This window comes from Pimephales promelas, chromosome 15 (genome assembly GCF_988280905.1).
Source record: "Pimephales promelas chromosome 15, fPimPro1.hap1.1, whole genome shotgun sequence".
Lineage (NCBI taxonomy): Eukaryota > Metazoa > Chordata > Actinopteri > Cypriniformes > Leuciscidae > Pimephales > Pimephales promelas.
In genome coordinates, this window is record NC_142783.1 from 19452079 (window position 1) to 19471444 (window position 19366).

Sequence of the window (19366 nt, forward strand, 5' to 3'; positions counted from 1 at the left end):
TCACGTAACTCTTACAACAGAAGTTCTAAGAGGTCAGTAAAAGTAAATGTAGTTACGTGACGTGTGTTAAGAAGAAAACTCATTTCTATATGTGTGTATATAATACAGCCCTGTCTGTCATTCATAAGTGTTGACACAGCCAAGCCAGTTGTACACATTAATGTGTGCTTTTCTCATAGCTTGTGCCATGTTTGGCTGAACTCAGTTAAATAAAACCTTCATTTAGACACTCTAATTCTGTTCACATCATTTCATACCAACATTGGGAAGCTTTGCCATATGTAAATGCTTCACGAATTTCAGCCCACTCAGTGTGGCCACCTGGGCACCCCAAACGACAGTTGCCGTGACAACGTGACTAATCACCGAACTAAGTGACACTCTCTTCTGTTGTTCATTGGCTTTAAGAAACAGTACACATATAACTAATATATCCAAAACTGGGACTGAATTTGAGTTTAGATGTACTGTGATGGCACTTCCGTTTATACTTAACCATGAAAAGTTAATTTGTGCAGAAAAGGTCCCATTATATTTCAATATAGTTTGAAATATTTAATATGGACTGGATGACATTATCTAGCTCAAACAGGACAAATTAATTGCCATGGCAATTTGGGCCAGAGTGCCATGTCAATTTGGGCCAGAGTAAGCCCCGGTCCTGTCTCAAACATTAGAGATCAAAGTAAACCATCAGATATAAATCAGCTTAGCAGCTTTTAGCAGCATAATGACATGCCACATAGAAGCTCAGTCTACAACAGTGCTTGACAACTGCTCGCTTGCTCTTCAGAACACTAAAGCTTTCTGAATTCTCAGTCTACTGATAGATTCCTCTCTACCTCATGATCTGGAAAGCTCCTCTTAATCAACAGTGAAGGGGGATCCTTGACCCTTTAGGGGGACACTCTCGTGGCAGTATTATATCGTGGAACAATTTTACTCTGCAAGAAAAAAAGCTCAATTAAAGTAGCAAGTATGTGTTTAAATAAATGTTATGCCACACAAAAGCTTGCATGTTGATTAATAGTTTTGTGACCCTGCAGAATACCTATATTCAGCAAGTAAATTGATAAAGAAAATAACTGAAAAGATGTAACCCCAAAAAAATCTGTTTCAAATACATGCTGTTCTTCTGAACTTTCTATTCATCAAATACTGTTTTCAACATTGATGATAATAATAAATATTTATTGAGTATCAAATCAGCATGATTTCTGAATGATCATGAAAATTCAGCTTTGCATCACAGAAATATATTATATTTTAAAATCTATTAAGATAGAAAACTTATTTTAAACTGTAATGATATTTCACAATATTACTGTTTTTACTGTATTTTTGATCAAATAAAAGCAGCCTTGGTGAGCATTAGAGACGTCTTTCAAAACATAAAAAAAAAAATCTTACAGGCCTCAAAGTTTAAAAGGATAGTGTACATAACTGGCATTTCTTAAAAAGACCACCTTACATCAGTGGGAATGCACCGATATTAAAAATTCTAGAGGTTAACTTTTATTATTTTCCTGGCCGATAACTTCTTCTAAATGGTCAAATATTACAGCACAGAAAGGATACAGCAGAGTTAAATTGTCCTTATCCTAATTCATCAGCAAAACAAATATTATGACATGCCACCTGATGCCTCACATCACGATTCCCCCGGGGGTCCAAGATTTGCATTACACCACTGGGCATCAGAGCTCTGGGTCTGTCTGTCCTGCCCACTTCTTCTCCAGTGAATGTCTGTGATTTGATTCAGCCTTTTTCGCCCCTTCTCTGAAACAGTGTGGATATCCAGAGCTTATTTTCCAAAGTGACCGCCTGGCTCTGCCTCAGTGCTCAAGTGCCCCGTCAGCTGTGTAAGAAACACACACACACCGAAATATATTGCTTTTACTTATAAACTCGCTCTTAAGCACACGTACACAAATCTTTCTATCTATCGTTTATCTCTTCTCCAAATATCTATACTCAACCACTCCACATTATGGATCTTTATTGTGTAATCACAACAATAAAGAACACAAAAGTTGGATACAACTGTATTAATAGCACAAGTACTATGAGTACTCTTGGTTCAAAATGATGGTGTACTTGTACTTCGTTCTTCAAATAGTGTCTTGAGGGCATACTAAGCTGATAGGCTCATTTCCTTTTGTGCTGCTACTTTTGGTTAAAAATACATCAGTCTCTGATTAAGTGGTAGAGAGGAATTGGCCAATTACAGACACAGAGAGAGACATAATCACAAGCCTTGTTAGTCCTTCCATCCACCTGTCAAGCCATGTTGCTACGGTGATCACTCCATTACCCCATCACCATGGTTACACTCTCTTGCCAGCCCACTTGAATGCTTTTGGAAACCTGTGAATAATGTGTGATTCTCCCTAGAGAGAGAGAGGGAGAGAGAGAGACAGTCACATGAAGAGTGTCAGGATGAACAAGAGATGGCTCTTTCCTCCTTTGGAAGATCTGATGCTGCAAAAAAGACAGTAATAAAAGAAAGGAACCAGTGACTGTGCTTTTGGATTTCCAGGACAAGAGATGTCATGGGTAACCGTGGCAACAGGCATTACTACAGTAATAGACAGCCGTGAGAAAAAAACACTGAAACTCTTTTTAGTTCCACTGGTTTTCTCACATACATCAGAGCTGCTGCTCACCGCTCCACACTTTCACCCGGTGTTACCATGAACCATGTTTGCTGATCAATATATTTACACAGACTAGATACATGCTGGTATGTTATACAATGATGTGCTGTGAAATAGTAGATCTTCATGAGATTCAATGTATTATTTAACAAAAAATAAAACATGTTTTGGTGACCTTCGTGTGACTTCGTGAAGTTGTGAGAAATCAAGATTAACAAAAACGCGACAAGAAATACAACGCCAATAAAAACCATCTGTGTACTTTCTTCACTGAAATAAACATCTCTGGTGATGTGATGATGTGAAAGCAACAACTTCTAGTTACGACTCTAGTAATTAAAAAGCTGACTAACTGAAGAAGATGTTGCCATTAATGGGCATGGTGCTTGCTTGAAAATAATTTCCACGTACAGTGCAATAAATAATGCTAACTCCATATCCAAGTCCCCTTAAGACTTTTAGTTGACTGTAAATAATGCTGGACCTAGAATTAACTCTCATTAGAATATTAGTTGACTTTTATGTTATGGGTACTCAGGGGGTTCGGGTTAGTGGAATAAGTTACTTGAAAAGTTATACTCTGTAGAATGTCTGTTGGGGGAGCATCAAAATCAGGTATTAGCTGATATTAAGCACACAGAGTCTACTATATATTCTATGAGACAGTTGACATGTTGTTAAAATGTACCTTATAGACAGACAACAGAATGCCTAAAGGGGACCTTTAAAATAAAATGTTACCATCCAATGTATCGGCTAGAACAAAATTATTTTGGGGGGGGGGGGGGGGGGGGGCAAGAGAATATCTTGTAATATGAATGTAAAAATTGTGTATCGTGAGGTGCGATAAAGACTTGGCAATAGGCTAGTTATTAAATTAAGTGCAGTTAAGTGCCTACTTATTTTTTTTTTTATAAAGAAAGTCAATAGAACGCTTATTTTGTGACTCTAATATGAGACTATTGATGAGCAGGATTATTTTTTAATGTTCATTTTGTTGTTAACAGTTATAACAAAATATGTTTCCTGTGGCAGTGACCTCTGAAGGCAATGGTCCACCATACTTAGCATGTTTATTACCTCAGGCATTTCTCATAATCACTGTCCAAGCAAGATTCTGCTTCCTCAGCCGTTCTGCTCTCCTTTAACAGGCTAATTAAACCCTCTATAATTCATCATCAATATGAGGTGTAAAAATGAGAGCAGAAATGATAAAGCTGGCCAACTCTCTGTGGGCGGGGAAGTTTTCAGAGCAGTGCTTTAAGGATAGGAGTGGGAGGTCAGTTTGAGAATCCTAACAAAGCCTTCCCAACCTTGCTGACCTAATGCAACACAACTCTCACAGCGCTGAACAACCTAATAAAGCACTGTGTACGTGTGCATGACAAAGGCCAGGTAGATAAAACAGAGCGGCTAAGAGGGCTGACCACAGCAGAGCACAAAACGAAATACATTGGTCTGTTCTGTCTGAGAGAGAGAGAGAGAGAGAGAGAGAGAGAGAGAGGGAGAGAGAGATTCAGAGTCAGCTAAAGCTAGCCTGATTAATGTGTGCCAAATGTGTTTGGTCAGGTCAGAGAGTAGAGCAGGGTTAAGACACCCACACAGACAAATGTTTAAGAGGAGGAAAGGAAAGAAAAACAGAAGATAGGATAATTTCATTCAAAAGTCAGTAAGATTTCTTAATATTTTTAAGTCTCTTATGCTCACCAAGGCTGCATTTGTTTGATTAAAAATCATATTCAACTATATTATTGATCTCCCTTGAAGGTGGATGATGACGAAATTTTCTTCTAGAAACAAACTTTGTTGAATTACTTTCATCACTGTGAAGCTGCTTTGATATAATCTCTATTGTAAAAAGTGCTATGTAAAAAGCAGAGATGCCCAGACTTCCCTCTCCCTAGACAATTCCTCCAGCTCTTCCGGGGGGACACCGAGGCGGTCCCAGGCCAGCCGGGAGACATAGTCCCTCCACTGTGTTCTAGGTCTTCCCCGGGGTCTCCTCCCTGTGGGACTTGCCCGGAACACCTTCCCGGGAAGGCGTCCAGGAGGCATCCGGAACAGATGCCCGAGCCACCTCAGCTGACCCCTCTCGATGTGGAGAAGCAGCAGCTCTACTCTGAGATCCTCCCGAGTGACCGAGCTTCTAAGAGAAAGCTCATTTCGGCCGCCTGTATCCGGGATCTTGTCCTTTCGGTCATGACCGAAAGCTCATGACCATAGGTAAGAGTAGGAACGTAGATCGAGAGCTACGCCTTAAGGCTCAGCTCCTTCTTCACCACAACAGACCGGTACATTGACTGTATTACTGCAGAAAATGCACAGATCCGTCTGTCAATCTCCCGTTCCATCCTTCCCTCACTCGTGAACAAAACCTCAAGATACTTAAACTCCTCCACTTGAGGAAGGATCTCTCCACCAACCTGAAGTGAGCAAGCCACTCTTTTCCAACTGACGACCATGGCTTCGGAATTGGAGGTGCTGATTTTCATTCCAGCCGCTTCACACTCGGCTGCAAACCGTCCCAGTGCATGCTGAAGGTCCTGGTCTGAAGGGGCCAACACAACAACATCATCCACAAAGAGCAGAGATGGAATAGTGTGATCCCCAAACCTGATATCCTCCGGACCCTGACTGCGCCTAGAAATTCTGTCCATAAAAATAATGAACAGAACCGGCGACAAGGGGCAGCCCTGTCGGAGTCCAACATGCACTGAAGAAGTCTGACTCACTGTCGGCAATGCGAACCAAGCTCCTGCTTCGGTCTCACAGGGACAAAGCAAAGGACCTTGGACCCCATACTCCCGGAGCCCCCTCCACAGGGCGCGAGGGACACAGTTGAATGCCTTCTCCAAATCCACAAAGCACATGTGGATTGGTTGGGCAAACTCCCATGAACCCTCCTGCATCCTGTAGAGGGTATAGAGCTGGTCCAGTGTTTCACTGCCCGGACGAAAACCACACTGTTCCTCCTGAATCCGAGGTTCCACTGTCGGCCGTATTCTCCTCTCCAGTACCCTGGCATAGACTTTCCCAGGGAGGCTGAGAAGTGTGATCCCCCTGTAATTGGAACACACCCTCCAGTCCCCCTTCTTAAAAAGAGGGACCACCACCCCGGTCTGCCATCCCAGAGGCACTGTCCCCGACCTTGACTCATATTGTGAATTTAAAATAACTCTTTTCTATAAGCCTAAATTTTAGGCTTAGTCAGAAACAGCGCAGTCTCATCCCAAGACGCCATACAACTGACGCTTTAGACCATACGTCAACATCCGCCGTTTTAGGGTACCCTTAAACGTCGGTTAGAAGACATTATCGAATCCTAACCCTACCCCAGACCTAAACCTACCCCGTTACCTAACTGAAGTTAAAAGTAAAGCGTTAGTTGGGTGACACCCCTAGATCGTCATCTAACTGACGTTAAAGGGTGCCCTAAAACGGCGGATGTTAACGTATGGTCAAAAGAGTCAGTTGTATGACGTCTTGTGTTGTCAGAAAACGTATATTTCACATGTAAATCAGGCTGCCTTTTCACTTTTAAATCTACAGTATGTCCTCACTGTTGACTCGCTCACACTCTTTCCAAATGCATGACACTCAGCAGGGAAACACTCATGCACGCAAAAACAAAACCTGAGCCCACATACACTGCATGCTACAAGATTACTGAAGAGGAAGTGACCTTTATTTGAGGTCAAATGGACAAGCTGAGACAGAAAGAGAGGTGGAGATAAAGTATGTGTTGATAGAAGTGTTAAAAGGACTTCCGTTGTTCTGGCATGGTCAGAGCTCTCAAATGTACTCCACAAACCACAAACAACATGCACCATGCACACTGAATACACAAATACACCAACTAATAAGGTTGTCCAAGGTTGTCCAATGATCAGGTATATGTGAACACTTACACCTTGTGACAGAAACCGTCTGAAACCAGCTGAGCTGAGAAAAGATAAAACTGATTTAAAGACTGATGAATTTGTTTCAGGAATGACATGGTTCCCTCAGTAGAAATATAAAATGTTTGGCCGAGATACACAGGTTTATTTTTGTCCACTTCACAGTAATATTAAGAACACCTGCTGTGAAGAGCCTTTACAAATCACACACACACATACACACGCACGCAAATACAAAATAAAGGACAATGATAAGGCTAGAAATTACCAGTACATTACTGCTTAATGTCTTTCAGATTGCCATTTAGGGTAAATCTGCAGGCAGTGTGAAAATTATTTATGGAGCTCAGTTGAGCTATATCTCTACACATATATCTCTAAAACATTATAGCCTATGGGTTTTAATTGTCTTGGAGCAGGATTTTCAGTCATTTCAACACTTTAAGAATATTTTCCTTTTTTTTTCATAAACCAAATGCCAATGTGCTGTAAAACCAAATTATAAATTAACACTATTATAAATTGTTATTAAAATCAAATTCAAATTATAAGTAGGCTATATCTTGAATTGGAATTTGAAAACATTTTTCTTACTCTTTTGACCAAAGATTTCTGTTTTAAGCATAAACCTCACAAACATTTATGCTTACATCAATAAAAAATTAAATGTCAATGGGGTATAAGAAACAAGAAATAAGAAAACTGTAAAGAAAAAAAAACTTGTTTTCAGTTTAAATATTTTTAGTGGGGAAAAACAACACATAATATAATAATAATAAAAATGTGCATTTTTTGCACTATGGATCATGCAATTCTAATATATAAATACATAAAATCAAGGAAATTACCAGAATATTATTCAGAAATCATATTACATTGATAATGATGTAAAAAGCAATGCCTGAAGTGATAAAATGAAAATGATCTACCAAATTGTTTTTCTCTAAAAAAGCATCTACCAAATGTATAAATGGGATGAAATGAATAATCCTATATGCAATTGTGATCATTTGTATCTCCGAATACTCACATTACCAAATAAAACAACTGTAGGAAAAACTTGTGGCTAATCATTATCATTGTTTTACACATAATTAAAATGTCATTTTAAAAAAATATAGTCTTATTTTCCCCCGTTAAGGGTGTTCAATGAAATAATAACCAATATCAGCTAGGTAAAGGCCATAAAGTATTTCTGGATAAATATTTTTTTAGCTTCAGTGTTAATAGGAAATAGCAGTAGAGAGATCACATAACAGGATCTCACATGTTGTTTTACCCAGGGGCCATTCAATAAGACTGCTGTCGTAATGAGTCTTGTTAGCACTAGTGCGTGTTTCCTCAGGAACCTCCTGATAAATACAAGCACAAGAAACTCATAATGTGCGCATGGGGGCGGCCGGGTGAGTGGGTGATATTATATGCCCGTTAGCTGATCATTTCTGCTCAAAGTGCACTCGTTTGAACAAATCTGTGTGTCTATGTGAGGTGAGAAAAGCAATATGGTCACGCTTGCTGAAGGTCACCCTGAGAAAACCTTCATCCTCATCTGAAGGGAATCAAGACTCATCAACTGTCCTTTACACAGTTACACCAACTGCAGGATCCTCAGCAGGGGAGACTGACAATCGCAGCGAAAGACAAAAAAAGACAGTGATTGAGAGAGAGAGAGAGAGAGAGAGAGAGAGAGAGAGAGAGAGAGAGAGAGAGAGAGAGAGAGAGAGAGAGAGAGAGAGAGAGAGAGAGAAGGAATAAATCATGAAAAGACACGTGTATGATTGCTAAAGAAATGTTCAGGGAGGAAATCCCCATGGCAACGCCAGGAAACCACATGCTTTCACCATGGCAACCAAGCCTGGGTAGGAATGCTAATGTCAGAGAGTCTTCAGAGCAGGGAGAGAGAAAATGGACAATATTCAATACAGAATACTTTGATAGCTTTACAGCATTATTTAAATGTATAGCCTATATACAGTATATATATATATATATATATATATATATATATATGGTACTTTCGGTTAAAAAAAAACGGAATATGCGACATTAAGTGTGTTTACAATTTTCGATTATGGTCAACAGTGGCCTATACGGTCATCAGCATAATGTCAATGTTATGACCTAATCAGATCTTTATAATTAGCCAATTTTCAAATGCACTTATTTATTGCTGTAGTTTTTCACACATGAAGGTCATGTGAAATCTAGGTGAGGGAATCCTCTTTGGTCCTGCATTTGCCCTACATTTGACACACACATTCAAATAAAATCGCTCAAACACACAACAGCCCTCCCTTGCCCCAAAATCTCAGTGTCCTAAAAACTATTTGTAGCATTTGTCCACCCCCCCCCAACCCCCACCCCCCTGTCAGTACCTCACTCTCAATCCCCTTTATTATGACCTCTTTCTTTTCTCTTCCTCTACAAGCTCATGTAAACATACACACATCTCTCAGACGGGACACAGAATACGCAATGCTCATCTTCCTCCCTGAAGACTGCTTAATACGTGTTCATGTGTTTCAGACTCTCTCACAGACGTCAGACTACTGTATTAACATGGTGGAGGTAATAATGTCATATGCCTCTCTGGAACGGCCATTATACTTAACTAAAACTTGAAATAGAATTTCACCTATAACCAAAGAAAGATATCTCATATTATTTAGTTTATCTTAATGTGCCAACATAACTAAAAATCTAAATGAAAAAAAAAAAAACTATATAGAAATATTAAAACACTAGAAAAAAATCTAATTTCACTAAAATAAAAATGAAAAATATAATAATAATAACTATTTCAATATAATAATGAAAATAGTCTCTCAATAACTGTAAAATTACACTAAAATGCCTGATTCTGATTGGCCAGTGGGTTCAATCTGTGCCAATTATTTTTCTAAATGGCCGCTGTATCATCGACCATACAGTCTATAGCACTCAGAATAAAATAATTTCAAATCAAACCAATGTTTCATGTTCATGGTGGCCATGTAATAAGAGGGACAATGTACAGTCAGATCATTATGAGATAAAACTCAATGGAGTGTTACAAATCTAGCATAAAATACACTATCCTTTACATCAAGTAAATATAGAGTGATGGCATTATGCGGTGAATTTGCCAAGCTGGATCAATTTTGTTAATCCTAGTAGTGGAGGAACATTCCTGTCTGAAAATTCCTAACCCTATCCATAGGTTATTCCTAAAATCAGAGGGGAATGATTGGTATACACTGATGTAGAAGCACTTAATCCTGTTTGTAAGCCTAAACATAAACTGTAAACTTGTCCCTCAAATCGGATTAGTTGATTGGACCACAGTAACAAAGATGCAGGAACACGTTTGGTTAAATCACTTAAAAACAATGACAACAACAACACTCATCATCAGTTTGATTCTCCATTCCACTTAACGTTTTGGTCTCTTCAGCCAATCAGGGTGACTCAAACATGCATCTTAATAATTTGTCACTAATCACTTCTTTAATTAAAGTCTCTACCTCTGAGGATTTGGCTTTTGAATTGAGATTTTATCATGGGGACTAAGCCTCCTTTATTTCTCTGTAATTAGACAGCCTAGTTATGCTTCATTGGCCTTTTGAGAGTTTTTAAATAGCTCTTTTGAGGAGAAACTTTATTACAATTTTTGTTTTCACTTTGAGTGAAGATGCGTGCTAAGTAAACTAGTATATGTACATACCATGTTAATTTTTTTATTGTACATCACACTTTTTTCTTTCTCTTAAGAATGTCTAGAGGAAGAATAAAATGTTTTTTAAAAACTAAAAAAAACTAAAAAAAACTAAAAAAAAAAAAAACAGTGCTCTCTCTGGGGCACATCTGTGCCTAAACATTAACTCATCCTACTAAATACAGCGGTCAAACAGTGACGCCAAGTGGTCAAACAGAGGATTGTATGCTTGAATGTGCATGTGTGCCTACCACACACTGTAGAAAAACAGATGTGTCCAGATCATACTTTATATTTGAGCGAATATCTCTGAGACCATGCCACAGTCTGGATGTCCTGTAAAGAGCACATTCAGGGCTTTTCAGAGAAACCAAATGTTTGGAGTTTCACAATGACTGCCATTGACTAAATGATAAAGCACTCTTATGGAAAATTATAATATTTGTCCTAAAGAGAGTTATAAAATATATATTATATATTATAAAATATATAATATCAATATCAAATCATTCTGTTATATCTTTCATAACATAGAGAATCATCTTTATACAAAGTGTGAACAATAACAAAGACTGAAACCTAAAAATTTTGCTAATATCATGCCATTTTATTTTCCCAATTTAACTGGGGGGGGGGGGGGGGGGAGCATGGCGTGCCCTTTTGAAGACGATCCAGTGGAAGCACAGATTGCATGGATTATATATATATATATATATATATATATATATATATATAATTTGGAAAAACAAAAATAAAGTGCTCCAAAAAAATGTAATGAAATACAATAATCATAAAAAAATATACGAGGGGCAGATTCAGTGTCCTTGTAATCACTGAATTTGTTTTTTGTATATTGGAAGGTTTATGGAATTAAAAAAGTGAGACAAGCACCACTGAACGTCATCAAGTTTTAGTCTGTTGTATTGGGTAGTCTGTCTTTTAGGACAACCTATTAAAAAGAGAAAAGGTTTTCCTGATGTGAACACTAACTTACCAGCGATCTTGTAGAAGCGAACATCTGCCATTGGAAAAACCGGGAATATCACTATAATTCCCTACCTACACAATAAATAAACAAACCACTGGGCACGCGCACGTACTGTCTGACAGACGTACGCTCCCGCTCCTAACCGCCCTAGCATCTGATTGGTTGGTTTGAAGTTCACCGCGAACTCCGATTGGCTGCTTTGAATTACGTCTAAGCGGCCAGTTTGAATCTAGGAACTCGCAGTTCAGCAGCGGTGAGATACAACATCCGCACGCTCTTTCTCTTCTCAAAAACTTGAATCATCAAGATATTTGAAGAAAATAGGAGGGCTTGGATATTCATCCAAATTAGATATAGTTACAGAACCGGTGAGTTTTTAAATATGAAGATGATTGCCTGTTATCAATCTTGATTCTCATCGTTGAACGTTTTTAAGTTGATTGTTGAGGCCCCACTGGCAAAAAATACTACAGACTAACGTTAGTCATTTAAATTCAACATGCAGTTTATACTTGTAAATAATATTTAGTTTGATGTGACTTACAAATATCGTTCTTAAATAAAAGCAGATCACGGTCTTTGTCGCCTTCCCTTGGTTTTAGCACTTGTTTCCGTTGCATTTTCAACGTGGTCACATTTTCATTTGCAAAACATGGATCTAAAAAATGGGACTTCTTGTTTTCATAAGCAAAAAAATATGGCTCAACAGAAATGTCACTGTGTGTTATGAATATATTAATGATGTCAAAGCTAAAAGTTGTTAAGTTAATGGATGTTCAGAAATGTGTCCAGTCAGTCTTTTATACATCATGTGTAACTTATTTAAGTAACGTTAAATGTATACATGCATACTACATGTATAGCATTCTATATTAGATAGTGTATTGAAATAAAAAATGACCAGTTTGTCTGTCACTAGCTTTTTAAGGTGAGTTCCTTTTGGCATCAGTATTGAGTAATTACTGTAAATTTACTTTTTTCAACCCTTTGTTTTTCCTCAAAAAAGACTGTTGAGAGAAAATGGATGACTATCTGAAGATAGAGAAAATTGGTGAAGGTAAGTTGGCCATTTTATATTGTTCTCTGGCCTCTCTCTCTCTCTCTCTCTCTCTCTCTCTCTCTCTCTCTCTCTCTCTCTCTCTCTCTCTCTCAGTGTGCAGTCAGTCAGTTTGTTTCAAGGCAGATTATGAAATTGCATTTGAGTTCCTGGTATTTTTTTCTGTATATGTCTTATAGAAATCCATGTATGTGTTCTTTAGGTACATATGGTGTGGTATATAAGGGCAGAAATAAAACCACTGGACAGGTGGTGGCTATGAAGAAGATCCGCCTGGAGAGTGAGGAGGAAGGTGTGCCTAGCACTGCTGTCAGAGAAATCTCCCTCCTCAAGGAGCTTCAGCACCCAAACGTTGTACGGTATGAGACGGAGAGATTTCATAACATCTTTATCTACACAAAACAGAATAAAATCCTCAAAGTTTAGCATGATGTGTTTCAATTCAGTCAGATTTACTGAATAGAAATTGCTGATTGCGTGCATGTAACTGATTAGATATCTTCTTACTTGTTTTCTCTCTGTCAAAAAAGCGTAATGATTTTACTTGGATTTTTAAAAGGGGTCATATTATGCTATATTATTATGGGAAGCTTCTGTGGACATCCGGGCTTCTACTCTCACAGGCTCAGGAAACTGTCTTCCATAAAATGGGCTGCACACATGGAAGAGTTTGGTTGTACTGTTCTAGAACAGTGATTCCTCAACCACTTCTTAACCTTCTGATTTCCAATTGTGTTTACTTTCGGAAGGCCAAATAAAGTGCTTTTGTTTTCGAATTAAAATACACAACATGGCGGCGACAACTCTACTGACAACCTATAAAGCCATGCCTTCTTTCTTTGCGTGTCCATTTAGACAACATTATGCAAATATTTACACATAAAGGGACTTCGAACGAGGTGTTTTAGCTGGGTCTGGATCTGCCTTTAGAAATGAAGTTATTTATGGGCAGATCTAATACATGCACTAACAGCTACATAACACACCATAGGAAAACATGAAAATGCATCATATGACCCTTTTAAAAGTCTTTATTAATTGCTAGTTGCGTATACTGAAACATTTATCGTGCAAATACTTTACATTTGTCTACTATGTAAATCATAATACACCCCTGTATTTTTTTCTCTGTTCCCCTTTTCACAGCCTGCTGGATGTACTGATGCAGGAGTCAAAGTTATATTTGGTGTTTGAGTTTCTGTCCATGGATCTGAAGAAGTATTTGGACTCCATCCCATCTGGCCAGTTCATGGAGCCCATGCTGGTCAAGGTGCATTATATTGTGTATAAGATGTGTTCACATGATCAATGTCACACTTTGTGTGTGCTTGGGTGCACACTTTTATTTAATTAACAAATGGTGCTGAATCATATTTCTGTCATTTACTTTTTTAACATGGACCTTTTAACCCCAGTGTACATGAAAACTTAGCCCACTTCAGCGTAGAATGATTTCTGAAGGATCATGTGACACTTGAGACTTCAGTAATGATGACTGAAAATTTGGCTTTGCCATAACAGGGATATATTAAATTAGAAAAGTTATTTTAAATTGTAGAAATATCTCATAATGTTACTGTTTTTACTGTGTTTTTGATCAAATCAAACTTTAAAATAATGTATGTTCAACACTGCCGATTATTTCGCATTTGAATGAATATGTTCTTTTACTTTTCTGCAGGTTTTATATTGATTTATTTCTGTCTTGTACAGCAGGTCCCATGGTTAGAGTCTGTACCTGGAAGTAACATTAACTGTGTGTCCTCTTTATAGAGTTACCTGTATCAGATCCTCGAGGGGATTCTGTTCTGCCACTGTCGCCGAGTTCTGCATCGTGACCTGAAGCCCCAAAACCTGCTGATTGATAATAAAGGTGTGATCAAGCTTGCAGACTTCGGGCTCGCACGTGCCTTTGGTGTCCCGGTCAGAGTATATACACATGAGGTACATACACACATCTCAGTGACAGCAATTTCCCCCTGCTCAAAGCGTTATGTAATCAATTAGGCTAACGTACTTCTACTCGCTGTGTGTTTGCACAGGTGGTCACTCTGTGGTACCGAGCTCCTGAAGTCTTGCTTGGGGCCTCACGTTATTCCACACCTGTAGACGTCTGGAGTATTGGCACCATCTTTGCCGAGCTTGCCACCAAGAAACCACTCTTCCATGGAGACTCAGAAATAGACCAGCTTTTCAGGATCTTCCGGTAGGCCTATACCAGAGGTGTCCAAAACTCTGTCATGGAGGGCCTGCAGAGTTTAGCTCCAACTCCAACACAGCTGCTTGAAGTATCTAGTAAGACCATGATTGGGGTTGAAGCTGAACTCTGCAGAATAGTGGCCCTCCGGGAGCAGGACTGGGCACCCCTGGCCTTTACAGACTTCTGCACCTGCGCTACGCGCGTGTTCTTAAAGAGAAAGACGTGTCTTTTCAGCTTGCCGCTATAAATCGCTTTTTTTCAACACTAATCTAGTGAATTTTCCCCAAGATATATGAACAAGATGTTATAGAATAATAATTTATTGAAAACCCAAATTTGACAATAAACTGACATTCAATCTATTTAGACTTTACTGAAAATGTACAAGCGCACATCCGACGGGGTTTCCCAGATCGCATCACATATATTGGTTCCATTGTGTTTTCTTTTCTTGTTCTTTTTTTATGTACCTGTGCCAGTTGATATTGAATGTTTAATGCATGCTCTTTTCTTCTATTTCTACTTTTCACATCGTGTTTGCCGTCATATAACTGTCACTAAATGATTTTTTTTATAGTATAAATTAACTTAAATGATTGAAATTAATTCATTGAAATTTAATCTCTTTTAACATAATAAATGTCTTTACCGTCTCACTTGCTGAAACAAAACTGTATATTACTGTTATTTGGCCTTGAGATAGTGTGCAGCTTCAATGCTGTGAAGATGCTACAATTACTGGCTACTTTTATGTAGTTTTCTCCTCCCTTGGTTCATTTGTGTTCAGGACTCTGGGAACCCCTAACAATGAGGTCTGGCCAGATGTTGAGTCACTACCAGATTATAAGAATACCTTCCCAAAGTGGAAATCTGGGAATCTGGCCAACACAGTGAAAAATCTAGACAAGAATGGCATCGACCTGCTCATGGTAAGAGGGCGTCCTGACATACTGGTGTCCTACTTATCTGTTTGTGTTTATCTCCCTCTCTCTCCTCACATATTTTCATCGTCTCTTTTGTTTAGAAAATGCTGATTTATGACCCTCCGAAGAGGATTTCAGCACGGCAAGCAATGACACACCCGTATTTTGACGATTTGGATAAGAGCAGTCTTCCAGCCAGTAACGTCAAGATATAGACGCACCTCAGATCTTATACCCCTGTCTGCACACATCTATACTAAAGCAATGTGATCTTAGGGGTCATAATAAACTGACTCTAGACTTCTGGGAGTCCAGATGTACTCCTCCAACCTGCAGTAATGCAATCTGAGTCTTTTGACAATGCAATAATTAACCTTAGGTTTGTTTACTGGGTGGTTTTTCTACTTTTGTTTGTCTATTTTTGTATGTCCTCTTCCTATCCTGTTTTATATGTTGCATAAAACACCCGTTTGTAAATAAAACATATTTTTTTGTGGACCTATAATGATATTACAAGAATAATCAAAGTTGTTCTCAATAAAGAGCATTTGTAGATCCCATCATGGTCTGACTGATGTCTTCTGTAGTAATACACTAATACATTTGATAACTTGTTGTATTTACCATGGGGCCTGGTCTGTACAGATCAGGCTCTGTGGTTCGGCATGCGTGTAATTTCTGAATTAGTTGCAAAGGTTAACCATCATGATGTGAAAGTTTATAATTTAGATGTGTTTCTAAAGCTGGGTTCACACTTTGCAAATCCTAAGACTCCTCTCATCGTATGCTAAAATCTGAACTCTTTGATCCACATGTTCACTGGCAGCTGATTGACCATTGCAATCGAATTTTAGCTCCAACGAAATACTGGAAGTATCAGAAGATTTGACTCGTAGTCCTGCAGTTTGACTTCTACAATGGCCGTCAAATTGTCTGACCCAAATTAACAAGGGATTTCTTTGTTGCCCTCATTTCAATCCCACATGTAAAAGTTGTTTGCTCAATTGTAGTTTTGTGAGTGAGGTCTTTAAGTACGTCTTGACTAATGAGCTCAGGGTTTATGCGCAACACCGTTTGATCATCTGTAAGGAATCAGATCTGAATCTGCAGTGCAGTGAAAAAGATCACTGGAGAACAAACACTCAACCCATTCATTTTTCTTTCAGCATGAAAGCATACTATTCTTTTGCTTTCTGGGTTTTCCAGGAATTTTCCCATAGTGTTGGCCAGAAAAATATGGAGAAAAAAAGCATTTGGTAATATTCCCTCGTGATATCTTTTGATTCTCTATTTCTAATCGTTAAAAAGTAGAATACCAGCAGCTTCACTACAGATCACACCATGTTTTCTTGTCATATTAATGATGTTTTTTCTGAAATGGATCGTTTCAGTGATTGAGTGTAAGAGAAATCTTTACACTGGCTCCAAAGATATCACTCCAAATGTCATTGCACAGCAAGCTCTAAATGACTGTTCATCAACCCATCCCCTTTTTAAATAACTTTGGACACAGAAATATTGCAATAAAAGCAATATTTAACCAATATAACCAATTTCTTCTTCAGCTCCTAATTGTACCATATTGAATAATAAAGCCTATTTTCATGTCCCATGACTAACAGACAGTCTAGTCTTTGAAACAGCATATTCAGCATATTTATAGTAATTTAATTCAGTCACATTGGCATTTTAGACTTTTCTCAGAGCTCTGCAATGTAATGATTCACAAAGGGTGCTATTGAGAAAAGACACACTCATGAATATGCATAAGGTTGAGAGCAGACTAGTCCACACTACTGTACAGCCTTTTCAGTTAACAACAAAACCCATGTGCATTTATTCCTTAAATTATCACAGATGTGTCAAGTTTCATTAATGCAGGGTACTTGTGGAAACGTCAAAAGGCTGTAAAATATAATTAAATAAAATCATATTTAGTTATCATTCAGTAATAAAAAAATGTAAATATAAAAACATCTTACATTCCCTTTTACATTTACACTCACCGGCCACTTTATTAGGTACCCCATGCTAGTAACGGGTTGGACCCCCTTTTGCCTTCAGAACTGCCTCAATTCTTCGTGGCATAGATTCAACAAGGTGCTGGAAGCATTCCTCAGGGAGTTTGGTCCATATTGACATGATGGCATCACACAGTTGCCGCAGATTTGTCGGCTGCACATCCATGATGCGAATCTCCCGTTCCACCACATCCCAAAGATGCTCTATTGGATTGAGATCTGGTGACTGTGGAGGCCATTTGAGTACAGCGAACTCATTGTCATGTTCAAGAAACCAGTCTGAGATGATTCCAGCTTTATGACATGGCGCATTATCCTGCTGAAAGTAGCCATCAGAAGTTGGGTACATTGTGGTCATAAAGGGATGGACATGGTCAGCAACAATACTCAGGTAGGCTGTGGCGTTGCAACGATGCTCAATTGGTACCAAGGGGCCCAAAGAGTGCCAAGAAAATATTCCCCACACCATGACACCACCACCACCAGCCTGAACCGTTGATACAAGGCAGGATGGATCCATGCTTTCATGTTGTAGACGCCAAATTCTGACCCTACCATCCAAATGTCGCAGCAGAAATCGAGACTCATCAGACCAGGCAACGTTTTTCCAATCTTCTATTGTCCAATTTCGATGAGCTTGTGCAAATTGTAGCCTCAGTTTCCTGTTCTTAGCTGAAAGGAGTGGCACCCGGTGTGGTCTTCTGCTGCTGTAGCCCATCTGCCTCAAAGTTCGACGTACTGTGCGTTCAGAGATGCTCTTCTGCCCACCTTGGTTGTAACGGGTGGTTATTTGAGTCACTGTTGCCCTTCTATCAGCTCGAACCAGTCTGGCCATTCTCCTCTGACCTCTGGCATCAACAAGGCATTTCCGCCCACAGAACTGCCGCTCACTGGATGTTTTTTCTTTTTCGGACCATTCTCTCTAAACCCTAGAGATGGTTGTGCGTGAAAATCCCAGTAGATTAGCAGTTTCTGAAATACTCAGACCAGCCCTTCTGGCACCAACAATCATGCCACGTTCAAAGTCACTCAAATCACCTTTCTTCCCCATACTGATGCTCGGTTTGAACTGCAGGAGATTGTCTTGACCATGTCTACATGCCTAAATGCACTGAGTTGCCGCCATGTGATTGGCTGCTTAGAAATTAAGTGTTAACGAGCAGTTGGACAGGTGTACCTAATAAAGTGGCCGGTGAGTGTAGATACCCTGTATTGCTTAGATAAATAGGGGTTGTTGTTTCATAAATGCATCCACAGGTTAATATTTTGCTAACAAAACTGTGTTCATCTTCTGAGAATCAAAGTTCACAGTGGAGCAGTGTAACACAGATTTCTTTTTCATAAATAACATATACACGTATAGTAGGTTAAATAGCCATGGTTGATTTAAATCTAACTTTCTTTGCTGGTATCCTGTTTTATTCCTGTGTGGCTATTTCCTGTTTCCCCTACTGGATAAAAATAGAACACTGGTCCCTCGTCTAATTAATGAAGTAATGTGTGTTTTCCTGCTTTGGGGATGTGTGTATGTTTCAGGAACAGCCTGATTATGGGGACAGACACAACTACCCAACTCAGTGTGTCTACTTTGAAGTCAATCAGGAAACTCAGAGAGTCTGTGTGGGGGGAAAAAAATCTAATTTTCCCCCACAATGTTAAAAAAAAAGCCATGGAAACCCAAAGGTCAGAAATCCAGCATAGATCTTCTCACATACATAAACATGAAGAATCCAGCTGGACCCAAACTAGACAAAAATATTGTACCTATATGTACATGGACAGTGTACTTACCTAAGAAAGTACTGGGTAAGATAACTACATGTGTTAAGGTTAAGTTTATGGGTAGGTTCAGGGTTAGTACCTAGTTATTGTAATTACTATAAGTGCATAGTATGTACATGGACAGACAAATAAAGTGTTACAAAAA

At 38.8% G+C, this 19366-nt stretch overlaps 1 protein-coding gene and 1 long non-coding RNA gene across 3 annotated transcripts; one reads left to right on the forward strand and one right to left on the reverse strand.

The window, feature by feature from the left end:
* Positions 1–805: 805 nt before the first annotated feature.
* LOC120478422 (uncharacterized) lies at positions 806–11371 on the reverse strand. Of its 2 annotated transcripts, XR_016146675.1 has the most exons (4): positions 11245–11371; positions 2278–2390; positions 1639–1858; positions 806–944 (listed from the first exon to the last, which is right to left on the reverse strand). It is a non-coding gene; the product is annotated as an uncharacterized LOC120478422 (long non-coding RNA). The 2 variants fall into 2 exon arrangements; XR_005622715.2 differs by lacking the exon at positions 806–944 and having other exon boundaries at positions 1361–1858.
* Positions 11372–11449: 78 nt separating this feature from the next.
* On the forward strand, positions 11450–15978 carry cdk1 (cyclin dependent kinase 1). The gene is made up of 8 exons (XM_039670300.2): positions 11450–11606; positions 12245–12295; positions 12498–12654; positions 13442–13565; positions 14069–14239; positions 14338–14501; positions 15283–15424; positions 15520–15978. Exons 2-8 carry the CDS (start codon positions 12259–12261, stop codon positions 15631–15633), a joined length of 909 nt encoding a protein of 302 aa, XP_039526234.2. The 5' UTR covers positions 11450–11606; positions 12245–12258; the 3' UTR covers positions 15634–15978.
* Positions 15979–19366: the final 3388 nt, after the last annotated feature.